General features: G+C 40.1%; 2 protein-coding genes across 5 annotated transcripts in view; both read right to left on the bottom strand.

Moving 5' to 3' along the window:
* Positions 1 to 4451, bottom strand: part of IFIH1 (interferon induced with helicase C domain 1) — a 28805-nt gene extending 24354 nt beyond the window's left edge. Inside the window, 4 exon segments of the mRNA XM_062611044.1 lie at positions 883 to 948; positions 1328 to 1484; positions 3822 to 4130; positions 4133 to 4451. Of these exon segments, the coding sequence (XP_062467028.1) occupies positions 883 to 948; positions 1328 to 1484; positions 3822 to 4130; positions 4133 to 4279 (679 nt within the window). The 5' untranslated portion in view covers positions 4280 to 4451.
* An 11337-nt stretch (positions 4452 to 15788) lies between these two features.
* Positions 15789 to 24748, bottom strand: part of KCNH7 (potassium voltage-gated channel subfamily H member 7) — a 244992-nt gene continuing 236032 nt past the window's right edge. For all 4 annotated transcript variants that reach the window (XM_062611040.1, XM_062611041.1, XM_062611042.1 and 1 more), the window contains 3 exons: positions 22314 to 22482; positions 18851 to 19043; positions 15789 to 17462 (listed from right to left, as the gene is read on the bottom strand). In XM_062611040.1, coding sequence (XP_062467024.1) covers positions 17196 to 17462; positions 18851 to 19043; positions 22314 to 22482 — 629 coding nt within the window. In that variant the 3' untranslated portion in view covers positions 15789 to 17195. The remainder of the gene's footprint in view (positions 17463 to 18850; positions 19044 to 22313; positions 22483 to 24748) is intronic.

Raw genomic sequence — 24748 nt, 5'->3', positions numbered from 1 at the left:
ACTTTAAAAAAAACACCAAATCAAACTGCGTTAAGACTGCATTCCAGGGTTTGCCAGATTTGGAATTCAATTACTCTGCAATTAAAAATTAAGTGCAAAGAATTTAATAGAGTTAATTTATATCTATATGTAGGTGCCTGCTAACAGCACTGTAACAAATCAACCTGGAGTGATAAAATGTAGCACCACTCTTCCCCTTCCAAGGTACCCAATGAACCTTTCTTAGTGGTTCCCTTCCATGACCTTGTATCAGTGGATGCTACAGCAATCAAACAATTTACATATCTGCACACATATACGACTGTGTACATGGAAACTTTCTTATCCTCTGGTAAGAGTAACACAATTTATGCTTTACATAATAATCTGCAATTAACTATCTTGGGGCCTGCATTGCCCAAGATTACTGAGAAACTGTGGAATAAATGCATTCATTTACATATTGCATTGAACAACTGAACTCAATCTTATCTGCTTATTTGTATCTGGCAGAAGACAGGTTGATTCCTGTCCTCAGCTGGAACCTTCACACCCCTCTTTATCCCAATCTTATTGCATTGTCCCATATACAGCAAATAAAAGTACATAGTTCTGGTGAACTTGAGAAGGCTGAAGCTGCTAAATGGGAAATCTGTTAAACTTTAGTCTCAAAAATCTTATAAAACATACGTGAAGCCCTATAAAAAAATGAGGGATAGAGTATTTGGGGGCTGGTTCCTTTTTCATACTTTAAAATCCAGAGGAGCACTGGGATCATTTTACAATATCATAATTACTGTACAAGAATTAAAAGTCGTAGCTCTTTTAGGTTTATGCTAATAATCTCTTTACTAAATTATTCTGTTATTCATAGTAAATTTCATAGAATGTCTTGAGACTTACTTGTCTTATCCCCAAGGAGACATAATGCAGCGTACTTTAAAATCTTGCATATATTTGTAAACCATTCTGAAAGGAAAACACTAATCCTTTTGTTGACGGAGAAATATAGAAAAGGTTTGTTTGTTCAAATTAATCTTCAGGATATTTTTCATTATTATAAAAACATCACATTGAAAACCAATAGGTTATAAAAGGTAAGGATTCAGTTTAATTACAACTACATGCCTACTCTTGTAATTCTGATATTATAAGGATTTTAAGTGTTTAAGAATCTATCAAATAAGCTGCTAAATAACTTGATCTTGAAATCCCCAGACAAGTGAAAGCATTAGTCTCAATGTCATAGTGAATTCAATGCAGAGAGAATCCTGCATTGTTTCCCGAGTAACAGAAAGGAGGTATTAAAAAAACCCACAGATTAGTGCTAGTGAAATAAGATTATTACCTCCTATATTTCCACTTGAATCATCTGCAAGTCCTCCATGTTGGGTTTCATGCAGAGCAATCAAAAAACGAGAGAACCAATCTTTCTTCTGCACTAATCTGCTCAATAGCTCCCTTGCACCTTCTCTGTTCCCACGACTGTCAGTAACAGTATGGATGTGGTAAAAATAAAAAACCAAACACAATCCTGAGACAGACTTTGGAAATGGTTTAGAGAAGTTAGTAAGAATTGTAGAGGTACAAATGCGTTTCCCTCTCATCATTAAAACATACTGTGCTGGTTTAGGCTGGGGTGGAGTTAATTCTCTTCATAGTAGCCATTATGGGGCTATGTTTTGGATTTGTTTTGAAAACAGCATTGATAATGCAGGAATGTTTTAGTTACTACTGAGTTGGGCTTCCACAGAGTCCAGGCCTTGTCTGCTCCTCACCCCACCCCACCAGCAAGCAGGCTGGGGGTGCACAAGAAGTTTGGAGGGGACACTGCTGGGACAACTGAGCCCAACTGACTAAAGGGATATCCCATACCATATGGCACCCCGCTCAGCATATAAAACTGGAGGAAGGCTGGGGGACACTGACAGTTACAGCATTTGTCTTCCCAAGTAACCATTACATGTGATGGAGCCCTGCTTTCCTAGAAATGGATGAACACCTGCATGCCCAAGGGAAGTGGTGACTGAATCCCTTGTTTTACTTTGCTTACAGTGCAGCTTTTGCTTTACCTATTAAACTGTCTTTATCTTAATCCACAAGTTTTCTCACTTTCACTCTTCCAGATCTCTCCCACATCCCTTGAGGGGGGAGTGAGCGAGTGGCTGTGTGGTGCTTAGTTGCCAACTGGGGTTAAACTACAACACATACTTAATAAAGGTATAAAGTGGGCTTGCCATTTATCAGAAGAGAGATACTACAGTTTTGTCCAACCTTGTATTTATCCCATATGGTTTCAGATAGGAAATATAAAACTTATTAGAGCTGAAATGTAACTGGAGAGACTGACAGTTTTGGACAATTGTTATAAAAATAACTATTACATAATAATTATTAATATGGAATAATAATTGGTGTTCACATTGGTTTAAGGAATAGACAATCCTGATTAAGGAGAAATGATGTTGCATATCTTAGCAGTGCTCAGACTTAATCTGCTAACACGACCTCAAACATAAGATGGAACATTTTCCTTCTTAAACTGACTTTATCACCTCAATTCCCACTTAAAGGTACAACAGGTAAGCCTCTAGAAAGCGGCTATTACCTTCAAAGAAGCTATGGAAAAGTGTTCCAAGGTTGTCATGAGCAGGAATTGACATGTGATCACATGAGGAACAAAATGACCACCCCAAAAACAAAGCAGCCTGAGAGAGGTGTTCAGTCCTCAAGGGCAATTTTCTTGAGGCTTAAGAATCACCCATCCTGATTATCAAGACAACAGGCAGGCACAGCAGTGAGAAGCCCTGACTGAGACTGAATACTATGAGAAAGTGCATGGGAATTGGGAGCAGGGAGAAGTAAACAAAAAGGAATATAGAAGCATATTAAGAAGGCCTAGGTGCCACTGTTGTTGAAACCAGCAGGATTGTAAAGGGCTTAATGGAAACAGCAGCAGAAAAATTACAACCCTGGAGGGAACAGGTGAACCCACTACCAGGGAATGGAGCCAGTAACCTCCAAAAAGGACCTTACCTCTGCCTGCTACATTACCATGCTTGGCTCCTCATCCACTAGGGTGCAGCCGGCCCTTGCTGCTACCCGGCAGTCACCAGCCAGTTATGTATATGACTGTTATTTAACTGACATGGAGCACTGAACTACCTAAAAAGCGGATGCAAAAGCTCAGTGCAAATATGATGTAGTCCACGCTTAGTCTGCTAGTTTCTCCCTTATTGCTACAGCAAGTATTACTTTAATTTCTTTTTCTAGCTCTGTTTCATGGTATTAGTTTTCTGGGGTATCATTTTTTAAGTTTCACACTAGTCCAGGACAGTCATTCTTAGCCAAATGGGGTAAACACCAGCAAATGTTTTCATTATGGTTTTGCTTTCTTGTCAAACTGGTATTTCTGCTCAGCTTCAGTGTCTAGTATGATACTCCTTAATGAAACTATGGCAGAAAAAGGGAAGGGAAACTCTTGCGTTAACTCAAGCAGTCTGTATGACTTTACAGGCCATCACTACTTCTGGTATGGTTCAGGGGCTGGAAGATACTGATATTTTGAGCCCATAGTCTGTGGAAAATGGTAAATAACAGCAAAGCCAGCCATATTCCTTTGACAGTGGCCTGGCTCTTACCTGGCATCCTACTTGCTGCTCACAAGTCTTCACTGGCTTACCTGGAGCACCATCTTTTACCTCAAGTTTGGGCACTCCCCTTTTCTTTTTACACTTGCAAGGCCATTTCTAGTTGTGGCTTCTTATCTGCCTCACAGCTCCTGGGAGCTGCCTGTGTCTGTGGCACTGTTTGGTACCTGGCCTGGTGGGCAGGCCACTTACCCCATCCAGGTCCTCATCCTGGAAGATGCCCATCTGCAGGCACTTCTCGGCCACCTGCACGGTCCGCATACTATCCACGACAGTGCTGTGAAGCAGCTGCACCAATTGCACGCAGAGGTCGTGGTCGGCCTCCTCGGCCGGCGAGGGCAGCTGGCTGAGGCTGGGGTTCACGTAGCAGGCGGCCATGCTGCAGCCGCCATGCTCAAGCGCCTGCAAGAACTCGTGGAACCAGCCACACCCGCGCGGTCTCCGCTCCACGGCCCGCAGCAGCTCCTCCGCCCCTTCCACCTCGTCCCGCTGCAGCCTAGCAGCGCAGCAGCGCGCACCTTCTCCCTGTCCTCCGCGCTAAGCGAAGGGAGCCGGTCCAGCACCGGCTGCACCCGGATGAACTGCTTCAGCCACGGCCTGAAGCACGAGATCATGTAGAGGAAACGCTCGTCTGGCAATTCCGCTGCCATCGCCGCGCTGGCGGCGCCCAGGGACGCTGCTACAGGACACCGGGGACGGAGGGGCGGGGAGGTGCCTGCTGCTGCTCCGACACGGGTCTTTGGAGGCGGCGGTCCGGCTCGGCGTGAGCGAGGAGCGCGGCCCCGTTTCGTTCCACGGCTCCTCAGGCTGCCACCTGGCCACCCCCGGTTTATCCCAACCCCGGCGCCGCTTTCGGTTTCGCTTGCCAGTTCGGCATGTGACGGCACCGGCCTGCCTCGCCCGGCAGCTGCAGGGCCGGGCACATCGCAGTGCTGCTACTGCTGAGCGTTTACCTGGAAACCTTTTAACAGAAGCCGCGAGTTTAAAACCAAATCAACCAAACATAAGCTAACCTATTTGGACGATACATCAGTTTTTCTTGTCAGGCCTCAGAAGCCTGCGTAGGTTACTTGGGTGCAGTGTGTGTAGACAGGTTGTTTGTATGTTTGCTTCATTTGTCAAATCGTGTGTGTAGCAGTGGTAAACAAAACAACCAAACATAAACCAAGAGTACCATCACTCATGAGTTTCTCAGGCCGGTCACTGGCATGTCAGGGTACCCGCAGGGTGCCTCTCCAGGTATGCACCCACAGGGAAATGAGGCGCTTGGGTGCAGGAGTGTCTGCGATCGTTTGCAGGTTAAGCCTTTTTGCAGAATACACACCCACAAGAAGCCATCAAGGAAGTAAAGCTTACTTGTATGCGCTAATGGTTTACTTCGGGCATGTCTTAAAGAGATTTTTACATTTTTGTGCCTTTTTTTTTGTTTGTTTGTTTGAAGGATTTCACCTTGCATACAAAGCAGGAGGCACATGATAAACTTCCTAGAGGAGTTTGTTGGATAGTCTGAGATTGTTGGAACAGTCTCCCATTGAGATGTGGTTTCCCCCATATGGTAGATGTCACTGAGTTTCAGAAGCAGGCTTGGTTTATATTGTGAGCTTTTAGGGCACTTCAGTGTGAGTCCGAGGTAACTCAATTTCATGGTTTGTAGCATGATGATAAACAGAGAACGCCAGGATTACTGTCTTCAGTTTCAGACCTGGACAGCTCAAGAGAGAGAGAGAGTAAAAAACTGAAAAGGACCCAGAGAAGGGCCAGCACAATGCTTACATGTATTTGAAGAAACTGGGTTTATTCAGCCTAGAGAAAAGAAGTCTTGGGAGGTCCATTCGGACTCCTAAAAGTTGCATCCCTCTTCACAGGGATACATGGCACAAGCGGCAACTGGATTAAGTTTCTTCTGGGGAAATTCTATCCAGGTAAAAGAGAAAATATTCTCAACTGTGAAAACAATTAGACACTGGAATATATTGGCCAGAGCAGTATTGGGAGTTTCCTCAAAAAAATATTCAGAACTTGACAGGGGCCTTGATTTAATGCCATGCTTTTAGAAGGAAGCCAGGTATCTCCAGAGGTCCTTTCCCAGCCTAACATTTCCTGTAACTCAAATCATGCCCTCAGCTGCTTGTCGTGCTACAGCATTGTGCTCTCGGTGGAGCTTGCTTCAGTTAGAAGCTTCTCTTGTAAAAGAACTTAATTTGTTTTACTTTCACTTCATTGTTGTGCTTTCTTCTTATTAGTTTCACTCTCATTTCATCATACTGCTTTATGCAACTTTCCTTTGAAAGCTTTCTAAAGAAAGTCTCACTACTTTCCACCTCACCCCCTCCATCTGTCTTCAGCACTTAATTTGGATGACATGTCAGTCTTTCTAGTCAGGCCTCAGGAGCCTGCATGGGTTACTTGGGTGTAGTGTGTGTAGATAGGTTGGTTGTTTGCTTCATTTGCCAAGTTATGTATGTAGCAGTGGTAAATCAGGCCCAGTGTTATTTATACCCCAACAACCCTTTTCAGGTTCTATGCGTTTGTAGACAGTAAAAGGACACTTGTGACTTATAGTGGGGGAAAAAAAAATCAGTACTTATTCCAGCTGCTGCTAGGTTGCACAGATGGCTGAGCTCCTGCTCTGTGCACTGTTGACACAAATATCATAGTACAGCCTGGGTTGGAAGGGACTTTCAAAGCTCATCAGGTCCAATCCCCCTGCAATGAGCAGGGACATCTTCAACTAGATCAGGTTGCCCAGAAACACATCCAGCCTGGCCTTGAGTGTCTCCAGGGATGGCACATCCACCACCTCCCTGGGCAACCTGTGCCAGTGCTTTACCACCCTCATCGTGAAGAACTTTTTCCTCATGTCCAGCCTGAATCTCACCTCTTTTAGTGTAAAACCGTTTGTCCTATCACTCACATATCCCGACTATGGCCGTGCTTTCGCTGGATACAAACCCCCATAAACCCACTGATTTCTGAGGCCTTTGTCCCTTTCAGGTAAGGCCGAGGTTAGCCCCCGGGTTCAGGGGCCGGGAGGAGCACCAGGCCTGCCCCACCGGGCGGCCGTGGCTGTGCAGAGGCGCGGCGCCAGCTCCCGTCCCCGCACGGTAGCAGTCCGGGCGTGCAGCCGGGCGCACTGCTCGGACGCGGCGGCTGGAGCGCACGCCCGGGTAACGCAGTAACCGCCACACACACCGCGGTTACGTGCTGGCCGGCTGAGGCAGCCCAAAGGGCTCTCTGGGCTCGCGGGAGCCGCCGGTGGGTGCGGTTTCGCCTGTGTCAATAGCAGGCGCGGGGACGGCGCGGCGTTGCCTTGGAGACGGCGCCGCTGCGGTTGCTGCCGGCCCGGCGCAGAAGGGGCGGGTGTCACCTCCCTCTTCGGAGACTTGCCCCCGGGCTCGGCAGCGCCGCCCTCGCGGTGCGGTTCCGGTGAAGCCGGGCCCGCTCATCCCAGCTCCGTCCCGGCTCTCCGCCGCGCACCCGTTACGGATGACGGAGGGGCGGGGTTCCTCCCGGCGCCAGCTGCGGAACCGGGCTGCTTACCCGGCGGAGCAGTGCCGGAGGAGGCCTGCGAGGAGGGGCGAGCGGCTGCACTATGGCAGCCGAACGACCGGTGGTGTCTGTGGGCCCTGTGCCAGTGGGCAGAGCGGGGGTCCTGTGATGAATAAACCCAGAGCGGCAGCAGTGGGGTCACTGCTTATGGACTGCCTGCATCCGGTAACGTGGTCATTGCCCTGATGGTAAAATGTTGTATCGTATTTGGTGTTTCTTGTGCCCAGGGTCGGGACTACAATGCTTATGTACACTGCACTATCTTTTGTAAAAGTAGTATTCTAGGACAGACTGACAGTACATCTAGAAACACTAGTAGGAGTCATCAGCAAATGTGAAAGCACTTAAAAATACAACTCAAAGGGAGAATCGTAGAATCATTGAATGGTGTGGGATGGCAGGGATGGCAAAGGTTATCTAGTTTCAACCCCCTCCCATGGGCAGGGGCATCTTCCACCAGACCAGGTTGCTCCAAGCCCCCCCGTCCAACCTGGCCTTGAACACTGCCAGTGATGGGGCAGCGACAGCTTCTCAGGGCAACCTATTCAGTGCCTCACCACCCTCACGCAAAGAATTTCTTCCTTATATCTGACCTAAATATCTCTGTCACATTAAACCCATTCCCCCTTGTCTTGTCATCACATGCCCTTGTAAAAAGTCCATCTCCAGATTTGTTGTAGGCCACCTTTAGGTATTAGAAGACTGTTATAAGGTATGTAAGAGTTGAAGTGCAAAGAGGAAAGGACTAGGCTTTTATCCCTAATCTAACTCTGACACCCTTTAAAATTAAATTATGATGTTAAGGAGGCTACTCCAAGATAGCAAGTTAGTGTAATGTACATGTTGGTTCTGTAGTAGGCAGATTTAAATAAGAAAAAAGGGGGGGATGTGTGTTTAATATCAGGCTACTTGAATGTTTTTGCTTTCTTTTAAGACAATTGATTGCTGTCATTGCTGAAACTATTAAAAATCCTATCAGTTACAAACTTCTGATTGTTTTATTAATTACCCTTTCAACATTCAGATTGAAAAGTTGCAGACTGATGATATCCATGTAACACGTATCCTTGTACTTACTAGGACTTCAGTGTAATCTTGGTATCGCTTTGAACCTGTTGATAATTACGGGAAACTTGAATTTTAAATTCTCTTAAACTGGTAACTTTTGATACTAGTTCTGTTTGAGCATTTATAACGAGGTGTAGATACTGGTTATGGAGATGTATTATCCGTATAACTGCTTTATTTGATTTGCATGTCTTGCACTTTGTAATTTTACAGAGTGGTCTCATTCATGTTAAGCTGACCACCAGCAGTATGAGCATTAGTAATTGGAGCTTCCATTAAATTTCAGTAGTTTCTCAAAAGGAATATGAACATAAAGGGATGCTTATCATTCCTGAAGGTGGGTTTAGCTTAACGCATGCAACTGTGATGAAATTGTCAAAACATCTATAGAAATAATTTACCTTAGTATTAACATATAATTCAATTTGCGTCTCAATATTGAAAGCATAATTCTTCAGTTGATAATCACTGTTGTTCTATTCCATTGCAGATTATCACTGTGTGTAGTCCTGCTTGTTAGTAGTGTTGTTACTTTATTATTATGGAAGTTGTTGCTGGATCACCACAGTAGACTGTGGGAGTTATTGGTAGAATATAGGTAGCAAGATGTGAACTGATCAGTTGACTAAATAATTTTTGGACATGCTCTAATACTATGAGATTGAGGCATCAGTTTTCTTGCTAAAAATCCAGAAGCAGAAGCATCTAATATTTAAACTTGTGGGTCCCTCCATCTGTCAGCATGGAAGTGGGCCATTTCTTTTGAATCTCATGGACGGTTAGTGTAATAGTATTTGTCATACTTCCAAAATCCCCAAACACTGACTTGCCTGTTACTGCCTCTTCTAGTTCTTGCAGTGCACCATGGCATTATGAATGCTGAACTGCTGGAGAAAAAGAGGATCACCAACCTGTGAAGAGTTCATGCTTGGAAGAACTGCTGTGAATGGAAGCTGTTATAGAATTGTTAAACTTCCTGCTCGATAAGACAGAGCATGTTGAATGCTTTTGTTTTTAAGTGCATGATTCAAAGCAATAAACATTTTTTGCAGTTTCCTATATTTAGAAGATAGCTTTTTTTTTTTTTTCATCTGTACAATTCCAGACAAGTAAATTTCTGTGTTAAGAGCTTGATGAAAAGTGAAAGCTTATGGTCATACATAATAGGTCATGCCTTTTTTGGTGAGGCAATCTCAGATAATACTATTTGAATACAGGTGGAATGGCCTTCAACTGCTTGTGTTTGTTTAATCCCACCTAAATCTTTTCCCCAGGGAGCTCATCTTGTCTCAAAACCTTTCAATGACTATTCATCTGGATCAGTAGAATCCCTTGCTGAGTAGGTCTTGTTTGGTAAACCTGTTGTATGATTCACTCTAAATTCTTTAAAAGAAAATGATTCAAGCAATGGATTTGTCTGGCTTGAAGACAGATATTTAGACAGCAGCTTTGATCAAAATATTTTGGGAAAATTTGGGCTTCAATGGAAGCAATTATTAGCTTTAATACTCAGATTTTGTAAATAGAAGCTATCTTAGATTTTTGAATTCCTCAGTCCGTGAAGGTAGAGGGAATAGACATGGATATAACTTCCAGTTCTGCTTGAGGGGTGGAGATCAATGTGATACCTGGAGATTGCTGTGTGCATAGGATTTTCTGTAAAGGTCTAGTTTAGTGTCTCTAGCCTGCATGCTTCAGGCCAGTGCGTGGTGTCCTATGTAATCCTGTGTGTTTATTCCCATGATGTTATGAGTATACTAAATATTTTTTTTTTTCTCACTGTTTTTGCTAGAGATTTATGTTCAGCCTCTTTGAATCCCTGTTAGTGATGTTTGCATCATAATAACTAAATTCAAGTAGGTCACAAATTAAATGTTCACATTTGTTGCTTAGGGTGGAAATGATTGCATTGCATTTATTTGTGCATATTTAGATTTCTTGCAAGTAAGTTTTCGTGGTGACATAAAATACAAAATATATGTACAGTGTACAAGCGCTTTCATTTGTACAGTAAACAGTTTTCCAGGGGATCTTTTCTGAAAGCAAAATAATAACTTTAACTGCGTTCTTCAAACAGGATTTGCTACAATTCATAGTATTGGAGTATTTATGATGAACTAAGTTTTCAAAACTTTCTTTGTATTTCCAGCTTTACAATATCATAAAGTTTCAGTATAGGAAATATAAATAATGCATAAACTGCTTCCTGTGGGAGGCTTTAATTTGGTCCATCTAATTTGCATTCCAAAGAGAATAGCCATATTCTGCATTCATTAGTAATCAAAGAATGTCCCACATGGGCATTAAAAAAAACACACCCAAAAAGCTAAATGAAGAAAAATGTTTCTTTATTAATAATGCAGTTCTATCTACTACTCGTATGCAGAGGCAGAAGGAGAGAAGGGAAGCTGCAGGCAGGTACAAACTCTTGAACATGCTCCTTTAATATCATTCATAAAACTCAGTGTTGTCTTGATTTTCATACGTGATCTACTCTGTGGATCTTGTTTGCTTTTCTCCCATTAAGCTATTTGCTGTTCAACTTCTAATACACTCTTTTTTAAGAGTGTATTTTCAAAAAGTGGTGTATTGAGTAGATGTAGTGTATAAGTGACACTGGGACAGCTGTATAAGTACATATCTTTCCTAAGAAAACTGAAGGAAACTAGGTTCAGAGTAATCACGTTAAAAAACTTTTTGCATGCTCTTTTTTTATTCTGAGTAAGAAGCTACTTAAAAATTAGTTCTGTCTGAGCATCCGTTGAAAAGACACCAATGGCTGCACAACAAATCTGTCTCCATTCTGAATCAATTTTACAATTTTCATTAAAAAAATGGTGTTAAATTTAAAAATGAGATTAGGTCCCTTGCTGTTTGTGCACTGCTGCTAGCTACTACAGATCAAACAAGTGCATCCCCCTGTATTTTAGTGAGGTTTGCATTTGTGATAATAAGGTAAGAGTAAACTAATAGGGAGCATTGAGGTTGATTTTCTGCTTATGTGCAAATAAGGAGAGTAAGATACCTTCACTCAACTCTGGAAACTTATTAAATGCATGATTGCAACAGTTTGGAGTAGCTGCAAGTAATGATATGGGTTTGAATAATTGAATAATTATTGAATAATTCGAATATTTGAATAATTAATAAGTTTAATAATAATAAAAAATTGAAAAATTAATAACTTTGAATAATTTAATAAGTTTCAGAACAATCCAAAATAATAAAAAAACCCAACACAGCCAGAAAGCAGAAAAACCTGAACCCACAAACCAGTAGCCTCAGCACATGGACCTTGCTTATCAGACCCATTTCAATTTACTTTGTGGTTGTTTCTGTTGGTGAACATAAGCACCAGCTCAATGTTTGTTGGTCGTTGTAATGCTTTTAGTACACTGCTGTTAACTCCTACTGAATCCGGTACTGCTCTTTGTCAAAAGTGGAGGGAAGGCTACCTGAATTAACCTGGGCTCTACCAATGACAGCACAAGATTAATTTGGCAGAAATTTCCTACAAGGAAAGTTCATTATTCTGCAACAGATGTAGTGCAGTGAACATATAGCCTGAATACTAAGAGGGCTCAGTGACAAGCTTTGCTTCCTTCTTGGAAGAGCTTGGTGCTAGGGGTGCTGGGCCTCAGAAATGTCAGCATTGGTCAAAGAGAAGATCAAACTGAGAATCAAAACTGAAGAGGGGTGGTTGGTTGCTTAAAATTGCCTCCTTGAATATAAAACCTGCTGTGTGAGTTCTGCTGTCTCATCTGCTGGGCCACCACTTTCTCATTCTTGGAAATAGCTGGCAACTAGTGGCTCTAAATGGGGAGTAAATGGCAATGTTTGAAATGCAGTTATCTTCCATTAGGCTTGCCTCATGTCTTCACTAACCTCTGTGAAGGATTAGGATGTTAAAAGATACTAAATTTTGATATCTACTGTTTATTTCTGGCTATGAGGCTTGTCCTTGAGCTTTTGTGGGTGTCCTATATTGTAATGGTTTGGTTTCATGCAGGCTCAAAGAATGCTAAAAGGATTAATCTAAAAGCCTGTCTGAACAAAAACCAGAAAAAACTGTTTGTGTTGAGCAGAACAGATTTTTCTGCTCCATGCATCACATTTGATGTCAGTTTAAATATGCAGGGATTTTTTTAACCTTACATAAGTCGGAAGTGTGAGTTGTGCTTGGAGTGTCCACAGATGAAATTAATCTAACATCTTTTCCAAAGGAGACTGTCTTACAATAACTTACTAGAAACAGTGAGATTTGTTGGAAGCAGCAGCTTTAACAGTTTTTTGGGTTTTGATCAGTTAAGTTTTGCTAGCTAGAAACTGATTGTGCCTAATGTCTTAATTAACAAAACACAGCAGAACGTACCTGTAACAATCAGAAGATGCTAACATTGCGTACAATGTCAGCATAATTAACGCTTTTTAAAATACATCATCTGTTCAGTTCCATCATTTCTCTCATTGTCAAAATTTTACTTGATTTTAGTCAATTCTAGGTGACTGAAGATGATTATATTGCCCTACAGGAACCAAGAACTCTAGGAATTGTAGCCTTTTTTATTTTTTGCTGTGACAAATAACATCAATTTGAGACTCGTAAGAGGAAGGAAAATAATGTCTATAATAGTGCCCCAAAATGTAAAAATTATTTAATGACAAGTATGTAAAGTTGTCAAGGTAGCAATGAATTACAAACTGCTAGGTGTAATTTCCTGGTACAACTAGATCAAAATATACTGCACTTAAGTGGTGCATTTGTGGAGTCTGTGCATTTGTTTTTTTGGAGAAAGATTCTTAGTTTTTCATTAATAAAATAACATTTTTAATTCTTCAGCAGTAGTGAAAATGTCACTGCACTGCTGATGGCACAAAAGTTCTATGTATAAATACAGAGAGAGCCTGTAGGTGAATGGAGAGGAAGTGGCCACCGGACCCAGTTCCCAATCTGATTAAAAATGTGAGAACATCTAACTCTTGGCTCCATTGGAATTAATTATTTCTGATTTAAGCCAACATATGAAGGGACTAACCTTAAATACTTGCATAAACATCTATTCACTGTGTAAGAATATTTAATAGAAGAGAATAGAAACATCAAAGCTTCTAATCTGCAGGTGTGGCTGTCCTGGGTTTAGCAGTAGCAGTAAACCCAGGACAGTGGCGTTACATACAACGGTCATTAGAAGAATCATGCCTTCTGCTGTGCCGCTATTCCAGTTTTCCATTGTCCTGTTTATGACCAGGCTAGCTCAGCAGCTCTCAAACAGGAGGACACACAGTTCCTCTGTGGGCAAAACTCAGGTTGCTTCGCCTAAGCAGACAGCCCAAGGCCATGCAAAGCAGTTCTTACCAGTTTTTTGTATGTTATTTGTATTGAGTCAAACAGAGACTCTGATGAGTGACCTGTGCTCACCACAGAGATTGCTAGGACACAATCTGCAGCAGGAAAAGGGAAAACAGGTTCATCCATGGGCAGCAGCTGTTTAATGGGAGACCAGAAAATATGTTCACTGAGCAGAGTGGGAGTGTGACAGGAAAGACATGCTTGATCAAGGACTTCCTGGAAACAACAGTGTTATGCAGGTCAAGACACAGGTCTTACACGTATTAGCATAAATTTGTGCATGTGGATGAACATGTGCATGGTGTAGCTTGCTGCACAGTTTAAATATTGAAAAGCATGACAATCTATCATTTGCTTTAAATGCTGAACTAGACCCATTGCTGGTGGAAGATGATGAATTTCATGAAGACCTCTGCTGATTTGCACAATCTCCCCTCTCACATTTGAAGTGATTGTCCCAATTGTTTTGATTCTTCAGCTACATTAGCTATTCTTGAATTTCCAGGATAGTTCTCTGTATCAAGAGCTTATAATTTATATATATTTTTAGCCACAGGTTTTAAATGTAAATAGCCAAGATGGGTGTTCCTAAGCTCAGGTAAGACCAAAACGTATCTCCTACAGTCCTGCAAGCGTCTATAGCAGTGTATTATGGTGTGTGGGTATGTAGCACTTTTACCATTCCCAGCCTGATTTGGTTAACACAGACCTGTTTCTATCAAGTCAGAAACAGACTGGGCTTAAAGGGAGCTCTGCCCTCTTCTTCTCTTTGCCTTCTTCCAAAAGAACAAACCAAAAATTAGAGACAATTTTTACTGTTTAGGAAATTAACACTTTTTAAAAAACAATTGTTTGTACCTGTCTCTAGAAAAAAATAAACTTTTAAGCAGTGGGTCTTCATGTGCTTCACTGTATCTCAACAAGAAAAGAAGGTATCTGAGAAGATGTTTCTTTGGTAGGGTAGGGACAGCCAGCCAACCAAGGCAGCCAACCAAGTTGTCATCTTTCATGTTTTGTTTCTTCATTCATTGGCAGATGTCTGGGGAACTTAGAATCTCTGTAAATTTGCAAAGTCTCCCTTAGTTGCCCCCATCTGAGATTTTTCTTCTTGATAAATACAGACAAAGAGAAGTGAAGGAACAAAGTCTCTCTGAGCCAAGAAAAGGAGTAAGGGATGGAGCTTTTCCTTCACTCGGAGTAATAGAAATAGTTGATGCTTTTTCCTCTTTCCCAGCACTCCTTTCCCAGTCCACCTGTTTTGCTCAGTCTCTTTGGATTAATGACCAAGTGACAAAACTGTACAAAAGGCATTTTGTAAAGCAATGCTCATGCATTATACTTTTTAATGAATTTTATTTTTAATTTATACCAGGCTTTTTAAAATGTAGCATAACCACAAATATTTTTCTAGAAAAAATGTGCTAGCTTATTCTTTGTAACAGCCATTAATATTAGTTACTAGACTGAGATAAAGCAGAAGTTCTTAATGCTTGCTATTTAAAAAAATAAAATAAAAGCAGAAACTATTTCACTGTGTTATGCAGCACTCCTGTTTCAATGGAGTCTATGCAGACAGATTCTGACTGGCCCAATGTCGCTGTCACCTAGGATCTCATCCTGCAAAACACTAAGCAGTGCAGACCTCCAGTCATCATGGTAGAAGTAAGAGCCATCAGCCCACTGCAGCATTTGGAACTTTCAACAATCAACAGTAGTATGAGGCAATAGAAAATTTGATCTTGTATGGGAAGGATTGGTTTCTCTTTTCGCTTACAAAGGTATTCAGTTAATTCATTTTTGTATATTTATATGAAAGGTAAAGCAGAGCCTTCCTTAGTAGCTCAACACTCACGCTGATTTTAAATGACAGAAGGCTCAGCTACCTTGCGTTTATCTACTGGCTGTGTATGACTGAAAGTGTTATGTATCATTCTGACCCCAACATGCAATATACGTATCTATTAACGTGAGGGTCAACTACTATTGCATTACTCTGTAGCACTGGTTTAGAACAGAGTTTAATTTTTAGCTAAAATTTCACTGCTCCCCCACTAACATGCTTTTCTGAAACCAGTTCTTTTCCTAGAGGAATTTCACATTAAAGCTTTAGGAATAGAAAATCGTGTGAACATTTTCAAATATTTGAAAACAGTAATAGAAAGTTCAATTCCTTCTAAAATAAACACAACATCTGAAGCAGAATAATATTTTAATAAAATTAAATCTTAAGTATTCACAAAGCATTATGCACATACGGTACATACTGTATTCAAAGCCTATGGACCTTAAATCATTTTATTCTAATGTAGTCAGCTTTGGACACAAGCTAAGCTTACTCATTTTGTAATAAGAAAGTTTACAGTTGTTCCTGAAAGTGATTTTACATATATACATATATATATCTCTATATATCTATACTCCTACATATAAGTGTAGGTATAAGCACACACTTGTGTGTATGTGTGTATATAGAGTAACGTATACACATATACACACGTGTGTATAAATATATACGCACATACATACACACATATGTACATATATAAAATACACACATGCACACATACAGGAATGTGTGTGTGGTGTATGTGTATCCACATACCTATATACTCTATCTAGGATCATTGTGGAGGGGCCAGTCAGTAAAAACAGGTAACTGCAAACAGCCACCCTCATAATTAGAAATCAAAAATGTGTAAAGTATTTTTTAATTCAACAGACTGTTAATAATTTGTATGAAACAAAAGGAACACAGTCTTCTGCATTATACAGAAATGACATTTATTGCATTTGATTATGTTTGTGTGACAGATGAAGAGTTCCTGCCTGTTTATGGCAGCTAACTTCTGTGATGCAATTAAAAATAAATAAATAATAAAAAAAGGGAAACAAATTATTCAATTCCTGCAGTTTTGTGGATGTGATCTACAGTGATTCTTTCGAGCATGTGGCAGAGTTTTCCTGTCTTTTAAAGTGCTGCTCTACTTCAACTGATTTGGAAGCAGGCTGGTTTCTCTGTCCTAATTGTTTTAAACCTAGAAGACTGGGTTACCTTCTTTTTTCTCTAGGTTCAGAATCATTGTGATTGACTGTAAAAAGCTCACTACAAGAAAGATAAATTGATTTTCAGAACTGAGCTAGAAGAAGATTTTGCTTGAATTTTAGCTTGGTCAGGAAGGAATTTTTCTATGTGAATTATTGTTATTGGTCTCCTATTTGCTCTGAACACATATCCACAATATAATACTATTTCCATGACAGCAGTAAATGGTAATATCCATGCAACGTAACCTGTAATTTCAGAACATGCATGTTATTAAAAAAAAAAAATAAGGTGCCTTGAGAATGCTGGCAGTTTTACATTTGGAACATACACTTAGTGTGTGTGTGTGTATATATATATATTTACATCAGAACTGCTCAACTTTACCTTACAAGCTTCAGATTTAGGAAAATATACAGTACTTTTGCATATAATGGTATATTCCTTGTAGCCCCTGAGTCAAGTATAGAGGATTTAAATACAAAAAAAAAAAAAAAAAGGAAAACCAGCCATTAAAAGCACTTACATTTTTATGTGAACTAATAGTACAAAAGTATTATTTCCCAGGAAGACCAGGATCAGAAACATGCCTATGAAGACTCAAAATTCCTACAGTGGTTAGTGAAGATTCTGGCAAGGAAGGATGCCTAATTGGCTGGAGATAAGTTTTACAGTGCTGTGGGGGACACTCTACAGACTGGTCACGTTCTTGGTCTAAAAGAGAAGCCAGGTTGTCTTCTGAGGCTGTGTTAAGATGCACTCCACTTGAGAGGGATTCTTTGGATTTAAGTTTTGTTTTTTCAAGGTCTAGAAATTCAGGACACTGGAAGGGAGAAGAAACAAGATGGTAATAATTAAATCGGTCTCTTCAAGGCTCTTGTTCTGCTCAAAATTAGCACATTCAGATGGTTGCTGGAAAATTGTGTTTGAACATTAAGCAATGTACTGAACTATTTTTATGTCGTACTGCATTTGATTTAATGTAATTGAGTGCAATTCTGTTGATTAATTGTAGAAGCCTGGATATATTGTCCCCTCCTCAGACTTCAAGATGCACATCAAGATACACAAATGAACTCCGCTTTCTGATGGACTGAATATTCTTGATACCTGATCTAAGACTATGGATTTCAACATTTATGAATATGCTGTTTTGTTTCAGAACATAACTCTGGAATTGCATCATTCTGAACATGATAACCATTTGGATTCCAGTCTCAGCAGCTGGTAATTCTTCACTCTCAAATTTGGAACTTGTGTGAAGTGTGCACTGTGCCTGCTGATGTTTGCAGAGGGTGGCCATATTTCTGTTCAGAGATACATGTATATGTTTGTGCAGGTATGTGCAGAGTGCACTTACCTGAAAACTATTTCTATACATCTGCTGTATAATCTTTATGCGTGTGAACTGTTGCCTTCTGGATGTGTTGGGCTTACAGTGCCCACGTGTGTCCCAGCATATGCATGAGGAATCTGACACAGCTAAGCACAATGGATTTACTGATTGTATGCTACATGACTGATTTGGGATTCCTAGACATAGAGCAACCTGTTTGGAAATAATATGCCACATCTCTGCCCAAGCTGTTGAACTTCAGCAATCCCAAACAAATCTGGAAAATCCAAATGTTTTGCCTGTACAGAACTGGGGTGGAAAACATGTAATGGGAAGCACAGGTATGCAATAGCTCTGTATGTTCATATTTCCAGCAGTATCAAGGGACTGGACATAAGAATGGTTTTAGCCCCTCACGCTTCCGTATGTATGTAACCATTGTGCTGCATCAGCTGGACTTGTCTGGCCTGTACCTTGAGGAAAACATAGTTGTGGTGCTTCCCAAGACTTCATGAATGGGACCTATAGCAGATGCACCATTGCAGGCAGGCTGATACTTGGAAAATGTCTGTGCTTCACAGCTGTGTCTAGTATTTATTGTTTCTGCTAACTTTTGTGAAGAGCAGGAAAATAAAGTAAATCAGACTGATTATAAGATCATTGTATGATCTCTATAACCCTCATAGAAAATGTGGCCTCTGAAACTGTGTCTCTAAGTCCATTGTGGAGATGCTAGATCAAAATATTAATTTCATATTGCTATTGTACTAGTTCATTTAAACTAGTGAACAAGCACCTAGATTGGCACACATTTCTTCCATCATAAGCTAAAAAGATCAGCAAACCTGTTTTAATTTTATTGGCTATGTACGTACCTGAGATGAAGGTCTGAAACTCCTGTCTGTTTTAATTGATGCTGCAGGCTGAAGCTTTTGTATTACCCGGATTGCTGGCTGTTGGTACTCTGCACCTGCAGTCACCATGCTATAGGCAGGTGGAATGAGTGTTGTCTGCCTTTGCAGAAGCTGCAGGATGGTTTGGATATCGGCAGTCATTTGGGATTCAAGCCTAGAGAAGTATTACAAAGTCAGTTAACTCATGGTGAGGAGTAGGTATATTTAAAAATGCTGATTACAGATGCATTCAAGAGAGACCTGCAGTTTATTAAGCAAACTATCGCTGTGATGACATGACCATGTCTTAAATAGGAAAGAACAGAAGGGGGAGTATTGAGCCCTTCCAAAGCTTTCTGTTTCCCTTTCCTTTGCAGAATGTAGCTGCATGCTTGTCTCTGATCTTTTTGCTACATCAAGAATGAGTTCATTACTGTCCCTTATGTTTGCAACAAAAAGTAACACTGGGCACCAGGGCTTTGGTTGAAAGAAATGTACCTTCTTCATTGTAAATAACTTGATTTGTACTGGCTGAGGATGGGACACTATTTGTGATGCATCTGACAGTTCTGACATTCCCAATGCTAATACAATGCACCAAAATAAGCAGAAAACTACATTTGTGTTTTTCCACAGTTAGAAAATGAAAGATGCTTTCAAGATCATTAAAAGAAACAACAGCCCAAGTCTCCTTACTGTGAAAATTAATTCAGACTTATTCAGTCCTCAGAATTAACATCAACATTTCTGATGTTCACATTTAGTAGCTTTTTCCTCTTTTCCTCCCTTTTCATAAATATATGTATGGCTTCTGAATCACTTGAGCTGCTCATACTTACAATTGTTGTATGTTCGTACCTGCAATTCCATAGCACTGAAATGATTTCCAAATGGTCTTGCCAAGATCTGTGACAAACTCAGAAATAGGTAATGCCTATTGTGCCTCCCGGCTGCTGGAAGGCTACAGAACATGCTATGACAGACTGTAATAGAGATATGCAGCCCCTGTACTGCAACTCATCTTCTGGCAGAGTAAACAAATCTTTGTCAGCAGTCTTTAATGTGAGTGTTACTGCTTGGGCTCCCTACCAGCAGTAGAATTGATCCCATGCTGACAGATAGTTGTTTTTACCAGGTGCTTCACTGATATTTTTTTATCATGTTGCAGTTGCCCATTGCATCTGTCATTTATTTATAAAAGCATCTCTGAAAGCTATGCCCAAAGGATAGTAGAATGCTGTTACTTCCTTTATTGTGAGAAGCTGGTTTTGTGGCACCAGCTCCCATAAAGAGAAGTCCAAATCCAGATGTTACAGTCAATCATGCCCTACTTGCCCTCTTGTTCAGTGCCCCTGGTTTCTTTGCTGCTTGCAAATACGCTGGCCTCACACAAGCATGATGCTGATGCCACAGAAGAAAATACTGCAGCAGCAGCAGCATGCCACCATCCATCACCTGTTAAACCTGGGCCTTAATATCTGAATGAGTAAAAGGGATTTAGCATTGGAGGACTTGCATCAATGATTGGCTTTGAAATAACTCTAAAGTTGCTCCCTTCCTATTTTGTTAGCACTCGGTAGTTTAAATCAAAGAATACCTCTGGTGGTCTTTATTTATCATCATTGCATACAGAACTCCCTTTCTCAAAGACTTAAAACAAGCTCATGTCATGCTACCCAACGATGAACAAACAGGAGAACCTTAGATGATTGGCTCACAGTCTCCCATGAAATTCTGATTGCTTAAAGGGGAGAAACAGAGAGAGCTCTAGTGACATATTCCTTATACAATGGCTTTCCAGCCATCTATATCCATTTAACAGTTTGAATGTTATGCCAAGCCTCTAAATTGGCATGGAAAATTTTAGGAAGAAGTGATCATGTTTTTTAGTCCATCAGGTCAGGTCTGACATAAACAGGAAATAGTTGTCTGCTACATTCATAAGAGACCCAGCAAGGCCCCAAATCCTGAAAGCATGAAAAGTTTTAAAAAACAGAGGCAGAGAATAAAATGATTTAATAAAATCAATAACAATTCAAATTTTAGTTTCCAGTAACTGTGGTATTTTCTCACTCAAGAAAATACTGAGAACTTGAATGAGAATTTGATAAAACTATGAGTAAATTTGAGATAAAACTTCAGTTTCAGGAGCTTAAGATTTCTGAGAAATGTCACTAAAAGACTACACACTGTTGGTGGGGAACATGCATCTGTTTATGTGACTTTTACATTTACTTAGATTACTTGACTTTACTGCAATTAGAAATTATATCAATTTAGGCTTGCATGTTAAAAATGTTTTTTTTTTAATGTACTATATAGTACTCAGAAGTGAAAATTACTATGGTTTGATTTATTATAGTAGATGAAGGAAGCAATATGCAGTTAACCTGGCTTTAAACTGCTAAAATATATAGCAAAATGCCAATGAAGAGCTACTACACTATAATTAGGGTTGAGTGCATATCACAGTATTTGTCATGGCAAAATACTGAAAGTAATGGAATTGCAGGGTTAAAATAAAAAAGCTACAGACCTGAGCATAGGGCAATTTAAAATTAAGTGAAATTACATAGTAATTTATCTTGTAGGATGGGTCAGAATTCTGTAACCATGTTTTTAAGATGCTGTAAGCTATGCTGCTTAGCTGCCAGGGAACAGTAGTATATCAATCAGAGAACATGTACTGATATGAACATATACTGATATGTTCTAAAGAGAGAAGGAAGAGGCATTATACTAAGCAAGGATAATAATGGATTCTGACACAGAAAGCATCTGTGTTCTGTTGTATAAGTGTGTATTTTGCCTTCATATACTCCTGTACCTTACTTATGATAGAGACAGTTGCAAAATAAGTTCATGCACCAAAAAGAGAATTTGTCTGTAATACTTTTTTAAAGGAAGACAGCTGTTTTACTTTGGGTATCCAGGGAAGAAAAAGTACCTCAGATATTGAAGAATACTGAAAATTGTCATTTTGTGGACATGTAAATATCTAGAAACAGCATTCTGGGTGAAGTAAAATTTAAATTTAACAAGACTAGGTGCCTCAGAAAGCTTCTTGGATAAAAAGCTGGTCTCCCAGAAAACAGTCAGTCAAGGAGAAAGGCTCTTCTGCAAGGCAATTCAAGGTAGACATTGTGAGTATATAGAGGTGACAAGAATATTCTGGCAATGAATTAAAAATTTTGTATCCAGCATTCCCAGAATAGGTTTTCCAAGAATCTGGAAGCCTGAACTTAGGTTTCTCAGAATATAGATAACAAAGTGATATTCCCATGAGTCAATTTTTGTACTTTTGAGCTTCTGAAGATCTGAATGCTTTTGGAAACTTCATTCATTCATGTGCAAATTCATTCATCCTGCAGTGTCATTAATATCAGTTGCATTACATACTCTCACACATATGGGTTTCTTTTTCTGGTCATATCTCTGGTTTTACCTGTTGAGTTGCTCTTGAAGTAAATCTAATCGATTCTCCACTTCCCCATATATGAAGTCACTTTCAGTTTCACAGATCCCCCATGTAACATGGGGTAATGCTGACTGAACTGGAGAGTCCTGGTACTCCTGGATGTTCTCTTGCTCCCAGGTTCTTTTATCAGTGATATCTGATGAAAAAAAAACCATACATGTTTATATACATGCTGTTAGAGAGGGGTTGGCATCCCACAAGCATCCCACTTACTCATGTTTCTCAAAACCTTGGAAGTCAAATTGGTACATTGGCAAGCTTCCTGAAAAGCTTTCTCTGTTCCTTACTGTTTTTAAAGAAAGACAAATGTGGTCACATCTATGATAACATTTTAAAGCTGCAGGTAACAGCTTTGTCTAGTCAGCATCAGAGTTTTGCCAAAGAAGGGTTCCTATTTCTTTAGTTTTCTATGATTTTACTAATGAATCTCCAATTTTCTCAAGGTGTTTTTAGCAATACATTAGTCATTGAGATTAGAAATATTTGTTCTAACCTAAATCCGTTAAATAATGTACTTGAATGTCTTTGATTGTGTGTTTCAGATGCCTGGCTAAGACTATAATATGCTACTGAAATATATTTACTTTAGCTTTTTGGTGTAAAAGGGGGACTTGCTGCATTGCATTTACAACACTGGGCATGCATTATAGTGCAATGAAATGCCTCCTCTAGAGAAATTTGCCAGACCTCAGCTAGCTGCCTTTCTTACCAATAACTGTAACACTGCTTGTCCTAAGGTTGGTGAAGTGTAGTACATTTTCTCTGAGACAGGGGCCAACTAGTGCAGCTCATGATGCTTGCAAGAGGATACCAATTAGTATTTTCAAAAAGGAAACTGATTTTCATTTAGCATTACTAGTCTCCAAGCCAGCCCTTGCATCATTGTGTAAAGCATGTCTCAGAGACTCTTACAGTACTGTGGGGTGAAAGGTGACAGTTAATTTTGTTTAAGAAATTGTGACTCCTAAAAGAATGAAATAGTCATCATTGCTGGGTCTGTCAGAGATCACTTTGATATTAAATGAAGCTTCATGGTAAATAATAATTCTTTTTTTTTCTTTTTTCTTTTATTTTCTGATTGAACTGCATATAAAATTTTGGATTAAGATGAAGTAAAAAAAAAACAAAAATGTTTCAAGCTAAAAATAGCCCAGTTACATTATTAGGACCTTACTGCAGAGTTTCAGCTATCTTGCTGAATTTAGTTACCTTTCTAATCCTTACATGTTGTCTATATAATATATACAGCATTTAAAATTACTCTTTATAGAAGTCATTTATATTTATTTCTATATTTCCAGCCATTTGTAAAACAATAATGATGACTACTCCAGGTCTCACCCTGTACCTCTTTGCCCAAATTCCATGCCTCTTGTCCCTCCCAGTTCTTGGTTCTCTGTGATAAAACACTGCACCTTACCACCCAAACAGAACTTGGGGACACTCCTTGCTTTTGCCTGGATTTCTGGCTTGAGCTATTTCTCCTTCCTGTTTCAATTTGCTTAATACACACCTCTGGAATTTTAATCAGTTTACATTCTTGGCTCTAGGCTGTTTCTCCTCTTCACCAAGCTGGAAAGGTTACAAATCATTTATCATGGGATATACTAGTTGTACATATCCCTATCAGACACAGAATGAAGATCTTGCTGTGAGTTTTGCAGAGCCTACAGGTAACACACAAGTTGAACAGTGCTTTTTCTACAAATACCCCTGCCCTAAGCCTTTGTTCCTTTGAGTCAGCCTCTTGTCATGCAGTCAAAAATTGCTTAGTGCCACTCAGATTCTCCTCTGCTGTGATAAAAGAGGTTGTTAAAGCTTTTAACACCTGCTCAATACAAATCCCATTACAGATGTATTTGTAATTATTTAACTACACAAAATTGCAGAATGTGTTAAAAGTCCTTACTTCCCTCAGGCTGCTGCTTCAGGATACAGCTGGAGAAAATCCTTGACTGCCGATAAAGTGTCAGCCTCTGTTGTATAAGCCATTGGATTTGAATCCCACAGCCCCAAGTAGTCCCTGATTGGTTTGCTCAGTGCTTCTTCTAACACTTGGCACTGTGTACTGATAACTCAGCATAGGTTACATTCATTTCACACTTGTGAAATTTTTCTAAGCAACCATAGCAGCCAGAGCCATGTTTCAAAGGAAAGAATAAAACCCACAGCGCAGGTGACATGCGAGAGGTTTGTCCAAATGCCATTAGCGGCTCCTTTTTGAACATATCTCTGAGCAGTGTTGCTCTAAGTAAAGAAATTAAAAAAAAAAATAAAACTGGAAAGAATAAGTCCTGCTCAGATTTAATATTTCAAGTAGGTTTAGCCAGGAAGGGGAGCTCTCACTACATGACTCCAACTGGAGGAGCAGACTTCTCTTTTTCTTGCTGGAGAATGGTACT

Source organism: Pezoporus occidentalis, unplaced genomic scaffold (genome assembly GCF_034315485.1).
Source record: "Pezoporus occidentalis ecotype Australia unplaced genomic scaffold, CSIRO_AGI_Poc_V1 ctg150, whole genome shotgun sequence".
NCBI lineage: Eukaryota > Metazoa > Chordata > Aves > Psittaciformes > Psittacidae > Pezoporus > Pezoporus occidentalis.
This window is presented reverse-complemented; position numbering and strand designations above follow the sequence as displayed.